The sequence below is a fragment of the Gambusia affinis genome, linkage group LG04 (assembly GCF_019740435.1).
Source record: "Gambusia affinis linkage group LG04, SWU_Gaff_1.0, whole genome shotgun sequence".
Taxonomy (NCBI): Eukaryota; Metazoa; Chordata; class Actinopteri; order Cyprinodontiformes; family Poeciliidae; genus Gambusia; species Gambusia affinis.
Window position 1 is genome coordinate 12,736,423 of NC_057871.1, and position 7,113 is coordinate 12,743,535.

At 35.7% G+C, this 7,113-nt stretch overlaps 1 protein-coding gene across 1 annotated transcript; it reads right to left on the reverse strand.

Annotated features, from left to right (window-relative positions):
- Position 1: 1 nt before the first annotated feature.
- LOC122830218 (N-acetylmuramoyl-L-alanine amidase-like) lies at positions 2-5,448 on the reverse strand. Its single transcript, XM_044115399.1, has 4 exons — positions 5,202-5,448; positions 2,820-3,680; positions 1,262-1,472; positions 2-587 (listed from the first exon to the last, which is right to left on the reverse strand). The coding sequence occupies exons 1-4, from the start codon at positions 5,269-5,271 to the stop codon at positions 284-286; spliced, it is 1,446 nt and encodes a 481-aa protein (XP_043971334.1). The 5' UTR covers positions 5,272-5,448; the 3' UTR covers positions 2-283.
- Positions 5,449-7,113: the final 1,665 nt, after the last annotated feature.

Consider the following 7,113-nt stretch of genomic DNA (forward strand, 5'->3'; position numbering starts at 1 on the left):
TGGTGAAATTGTTTTTTATTCTTCTGCAACTGAAAAGTGACATTGCTTTGGGGAACATTTTGCCATCTCTGCTCCATCACTCTATTAAAGTAATTTGTCACTTTAGTATTCTTTAAACTTCTCTGGGGAAAAAAGCATCATAACTTCTTTATTAATCTGTTTAACAAAATCTGATATCAACCACAAGGGTCTTAATTGAAGCTTCTTTTTTGGATAAATTAACCAATTCACATTAATCAATCAAACTACATCAGAGATCAAAATTAGATTTAGGAATCTTGTGTCATCCTCTAAAATGTTCCCAGCTTCTTATTTCTGAAAACAAGGCATCTCCGGGACAGGAGGTGTAGTTCACCACCTGCCTGTGGCCTTGGATGGTGTAGTTTCCTGTCAGTCCTCCTCCATTCACAGCGCAGAGCGCCAGGTGGTTCCGCAGCAGGTCCATGGCGTGGCGAGACGGCAGTGCGGCCGTGTAGTTTCCGATGATGGACACGCCGTAGCCCAAGGCATTGTGTCCCCTGGTGTGTCTGCCGACGTGGCTCCAACCCCGTCCTTCATAGACGTAACCATCTGATCCGACCACAAAGCTGAAAACGAAGATGCAAGAAAATAGATAATTCAGTGTATCAGTAATTATGACATGAATTGAGATGCGTTTCAGCAGCTGGTTCCCATGCACTGCAAAACATTTGAGCCACATTTAGTAGTTGTGTCGACTATCTTCTACTCTTTAAATAAATTTAAATTTAGATTTTGAACCTAAATGTGAATTTGTGAAAGATAAAGTTACAGCAGTAACTTTTTATTAATTAATTGAATAAATTACAGAGTTTTTAGATTAACACTAACAAAAAAAACAAAAGAAGAAAAAGACAGGAGTGGGAACTATTTCCCAGAATGCTTAGTGGCTTGTTTCTGTATCTTGAGATGGAAGAGCGGTACATTGATCTGACTCTTGTGTTTTACTTAGGAAAATGTTTATTTTAAAGCTTGAGGATAATGTTTTGTTCACACTAAATGTTTCTGAGACTGAATTTATTGTGATGTTTAATAAAATTCATCATCAGATCAGAAATTATGTTCATGCAATTTGAAACAAAAAAAATAGGCTCACGGTTATCAAAAATATTCAACTTTGTGAACCCTCAACAAATTTTGTTAAAGAAAAAATAACATATGATCATATTTTTAATTCAATAGTATAGGCTTCTGTCTTTATATCCAATTGTGCAACACAGTGAAACTTTCAAAACTTGATTACCTATATCCAATGTCATTCCATCCACGATCTTCTTGGTGAAAACGCTGCATGGACCTCATGTTACGGGAGCAGCTTGAGAAAGATAAACAAGGCGCCGAAGGCTCGTAAGTATGGTGAACATAGAGAAACTTGAGTGGGAGGGAGAGTGGAATCGGTGTGTCCCGTGAAGCTTTCGCCCCCCACTGGCAGCGAGGGATGATCTGAGGGCAATCTGCATTCAGGAGGACACCGTTAATTAGTTCCTATCTCAGAACGCCATCATTTATATATATATATATATATATATATATATATATATATATATATATATATATATATATATATATATATATATATATATATATATATATGTTAGTTTATTGTACAATGCCAAAGTATTTTTATCCTTTCAATAAAATTAAATCTGCATTTTACTGGCATTACATTTTGTAGAATATGATATATTATATTATATATTATTGTAAAACAAAACAAGAACAAAATATTTTTTACAACATTTCTCAAATTAAATCTAAAAAGTGTGCAATGTAAATATATTTTTGCTGGTGTTCTTGTCTGTTGATCCAGCTTCTCAAATCAACAGACTAATATTTTTGCCCTATTCTTTCTTTCCAAAGTCTTTTGTAGTCACTAAAAGGTTTTTAAGGTTTTTTGTTATTGTTTTGTCTAACATTAATATGCATGCATAAAGACTTAATCAACACCCAGAGGTGACACAGCTTCTCAGTAAACTGTGGCAAATCTGTCAAATGATTTGCACATCAGACAGGTGTCATCGGTTCTTATTTTTAAATCTCATTTAAAAATGCATTTTTACTTCCGGCCCTTCAAAACAAAGTGAGGCTTTGTCTATGACTGTTTTATTTCTTTGCTAAATTTATAACTGTTTGTCTTGAGGTTTTGTATATTTCTAACTGATAGTCTGCCTTCTTTTAATCCTACATTTTTTTGCAGCTCATTAATCAACATTCTTCAAATTTTAAAATGCTTCTTGCTATGCTACAGTTTACTATGCTATGATTTGATATGTTATACTAATTTAATCTTTTCTATGCTATGGTTTGATATGCTAAGCTATGCTATGCTATTCTATGCTAGGCTAGTATAGCAGTATTTAGCTAATTGATCGTTTCTTCATAATCTGACCCACTTCTTTGCCTCTGCAAAAGACGAGCATCCCTACAGCATGATGCTGCCACTACCACAGTTCTCTGTAGTGTGTTCAGACTGAATAGAAATCCATGCACTTTATTGTGTTGATCTATCACATAAAATCCCAATAAAATACACTGAAGGTTGTTTGTAGCATGAGAAACTTGGTACAAATGTTTAAAAAAAAGTTCAAGGAATGTGAACATTTTTGTAAGTTGCTCTTTCGCCTCTTTACAAAATATATCATAATGTCACCAGATGACATCGAAATCTAAAATAAACTAAAGTTCAGTTTGTCTAGCAAGAGCAAGTAAAAACTGATTTTGAAAAATTGTCTTTCAAAATCAAGTTTTACCTGCAGCCTTATTTTATGCCTAAATACCTCCAACATGATAACATTACTCACCCAGGTACCTGTGCATAAATGTTTTTAATCCTTCCTGCACCGCCTTTCCCAAACCAGAGTCCTGAGCAATCCATTCTGTCTTCTCCAGCTTCCAGACCAGTGTTAGTGTCGTCATCACTTCAGTGTGAAGATCAAGTGGCTCCAGAAGTTGCCTTGAAAGTTGCCTTCTCTTCGGGCTAATGTAGCTTGTCACAGCATCAATGCCTTGTTTCTCAGTCAGAGTGAAATTATAGTATCCCCTTAAGATCTCACTGAGGGCCTGAGGCTGCTCAGATGCTGGCAATTTGCTGAGATGCATGCCCAGTAGAAGTCCATCCATGCCACCATTTATAACAGCATCTGTGGCCAGAGTGGCAGGCCGAGATATCTTAAACACCTTTGGCTGCTCCACATTGTCCCAGCACCCGTTGGGACCCAGACGCATGGATGGTGGGATGTCCTGAAGGCTTAGAAACGACAGGCCCAACGTCCTACCGAGGGACAGAGGAAAGAGCCCAAGAGCTTCGGTTCCTTCCATCTTGGCTTTCAGTCCTGATTCAATCGCTAACAGTAGGGGTGCAAGAGCAACCGTGGTCCCGTCCGGAGCGAGGACCACCCCGCGCTCCTCACCGTTGTCAGTCACAATGTGGTGAATAGCTTTGTCAAAAAAGCTGAAAGATGTTGCATTTAGGATTGATCCCTCCAAACCCTCTGTGTCACTGAGATTATGCGACGCGCCTAAGAAATGGATGGTCATCTGATCATCGTGGCCAGCCGTCCTCCGCAAAGCTCTAACCAGAGCCAGGGGCGACAGACCAGGGTTGGAGTCTTCAACCTGCTGCACAGCTTGGATGAAGCTCTCCATGTTACGCACGTTGATGCCTGAAAGAAATATGATGGATGTTTACTATAGATCAGTAAAGTCATTGATCCAGAAAGCCACTCACTTTATGGACGTTCACTTGTGGCATTTGAGATTGAAACTTAATTACACGCCTTAAACTAAAATGAATGTTGGACTCCATGAAAAACCGCTTTAAGGATTACCTCTTATACTTCCTTGAACAGGTTAGAAAAGGTCTATAGACAATACATAAAATGTTCATCAAATCTTTTTGCACAAAATCATTCTTAGATAGTAAGATTTTAGTCTGGTCAGTACTGCGTATTTATACAACCATAAATCTTTGAAAAGCAGAAGTGGAGCCTCCTGCAAGTGTTTTATCAACAACAAAATACGTGTCTTTTCCAGCAGCCATTGTACAGCATATGCTGGCGGTAAAAACAGCTGACCAAATGTGCTGAAGCTCCTTTTGGGTTGCTAAGGTGATGGGCTGTGTTTCCTAGGTAACGGTGTAGACTCAATGTGACTCAAAAATCGGGAGGTTTCTGAAACTGTTCTGGACACCAAAAGACAGGAACGTATTGCCAAAAAATAAGTTCCTGCTTTAGACGATGAAGTTTAAAGCAAGAACCAAAAACCACCCAAAATATACCTGGGTGTTTTGTTTTTTTAAGAGTAATGGCTGTTTTTAGAAGCACTCAAGACCCAAATTGAAATATAAAAATGTGCAACATGTGTATTTTGAACAATAGGTCCCATTTAAATCAAATCAAATCAAATGTTATTTGTATAGCAGATTTCAGCAGCAAGGCATTTCAAAGTGCTTTACGTCAAATCAAACACAAAAACACAATGCAACATAGAATCAACAATCAAAACAGAACACCAAGTCAGATTCCGTCATTAAATTTGCAATTGATTACGTTTCAAATGCAACTCTAAACAAGTGGGTTTTTAGTTGAGATTTAAGGGAAGTCAGTGTTTCAGCTGTTTTACAGTTTTCTGGAAGTTTGTTCCAGATTTGTGGTGCATAGATGATTTAAAAAGAAAGCAAATATTTTTTCTGTGAAGACATGGATTCTTTTAATGACATGGCAGAGGAAATGCTGAAGAAACTGATTTCAACCCAACCACGCAGATCTCGTAGGGCTTTGGAGTTTCAACAAACAGGACAAAAATTACTGTGATCCTAAAAATGTTAAAAGATTATGTTTAATTTTGTCATGTGTTTTTAATAATGCATCCAAAACAAACATTTTTGCTTACAATTACAAACATGCATCAACTACAATACATTTTTTTAATCCCAGCAAAGTTTTAAAATGTGAATTTTCTTACAAACGTTTCTCATGTCTGTGTTTAAAGTGTTAAGTAAATGAATATTATCACATTTCTATGTAAAGTATCTTCTTCCATATTAACCTCTTCAGATTAGGTGCATTTTTCTTCTAGGATGATATGAATAGACTTAGATCTGTAAAAAATAACTGTGGATAAATGTTCTAGAAAGACAGCATTCAGTTATAAAGGTTAATTGTCTTTGAACTTAATGAGCTTACCTGCTGGCCTGTTGTAGACGGTTAAGAAGTTTAAAGCAAGAACCAAAAATGTAAATTGAAAAGAAATCATGTTGCATTTCCTGGTTGTTAGCTTTTAACATCCAGTTTTTAATGAAATAAGATCACAGGATACATCTAAGATTTGAAATCTCTTCTTTTCTTGTTTTGTCATAAGAAAAAATTTCCTCCCCAGTAAGAGTCTGGAGGGGCTTCTGAGGGTTTTGTGTATATGTGTGTGGGTGTACATTCGTGACTTCAATGTTCTGTCCCAATAGTACTATTTGCACACTCATTGGTACAAATATTGATTTAGCCTACAGTCAAGCAGCAAAGTCTGCTTCTCCTGGTTAATAAAAAAAAGCTATGATGAGGGTTTGTTTTTAAAAATAAGATCCGACTTTCCCGTCGTGTCATTGTTGTCCTTACAAGCGGATCCATTCATGGCTTCTTCGTTGTGTTTGCTTGAATGCAATCGATGTGAAAAATAAAGCACATACAGAGTTACTGTTTACCATCTAACTGCTGACTACTACCAGAGTGAGGAAACATCTTAGTCACTGCTCATCATGACCAGGGTACTGAACGTAGATTTGTGGAAAAAAACAAGTTTAGAAAACCTTTTTCTGCCAATTGGCTCGTTCATTTTTATGTTTAAAGGCTTTTAAATGTCCATCTATGTGTAATTATTAGTGATAAAGAGCCTGAAATAAGTGGACTTTTTATTAATATTCTAACCATGTGGTCAAAACCTAGATTTTGCCTTTGTGTGGAGTTTGTGCGTTCTCTCTGTGATTTTATGGATTTATTCTCACTTCCTTTCACAGTTCAGAAACATGCATATCAGGTAAAGTGACCTCTCTAACCTGTAACCAAACCCTGTTTTATTAAATCAAATCAGGTTTGAGGGAGAATGGGTTAAATATCCAATCTGAACTCCACCCATCTGTTTATTTTACACTTTAAACCAGATCAAATATAACCCAGAGTTCCTGGAAAGGCAAAGTAGGCCTTTAATCTAATACAGATTAGAAATCTGGAATTAGGAACAAACATTGGTATCACTAGTGTTCAATTAATTTCATCACATTATTTGACAAGTTCTGTACACACAAAATGAAAATATGAAACCAAAGAAATTAATATTTTTTTGTCATGTTTAAATCTGTTTATAACATGTTTTAGAATTCAATCTTCAATATAGTCTGAGTGAAAATTAAATAATAGAAAATAAAATGCTGTAAGAGTTGTGATTCAGAAGGATTACTGAAGGATACTTAATTTTTCATAATTCAAGTAAATTTGATAAATTCTGAGTAAATACTTTGATTTCTCTCATGCTGTTTGTCCTCTGCATAAATAGACAGGGCAAAATAAAGCTACATTTCTAATGCACTTTTTGAAAGGGTATATTTTAAAAGTTTTACCTCAGTTTTTGTACTGTTGCTAATATAGTTAAGTTAGATATAGACACAAACTCAGAGTTCTGGATCCCATTTCCCTCTGTGAAAATGTCTGTGGTTTCTCACTTCTCTTTCTGCAGGTGTAGAATTCTAGAATATTTTCTTTTATTCTCCTCATCCTTCATCCTATCATCCATTTTTGATCTTTCATTTCCCTTTTCATTTCCATGTCCACTGCATTTGAAATAAACTCAAAGTTATTTCAAAAAAAAAAAAGCTTTTTTAATGTAAATTTTAAAATGATTTGTGTGTTTTGGCTGTTAACCTTAAATAAATCTTATACAGAAACTGTGATTTGAATCACATTGAAATAAAAATGGTAAGAAAAAAAAAAGTTTTACTTTGTTGGAAAGAAGGAAAACATTGTTGTAATAAGAAAAACTCATAAATTCATTGCCAACCATGTATTCCTACACAACACTCAAAATTTACTTGCATATCATACATATAGA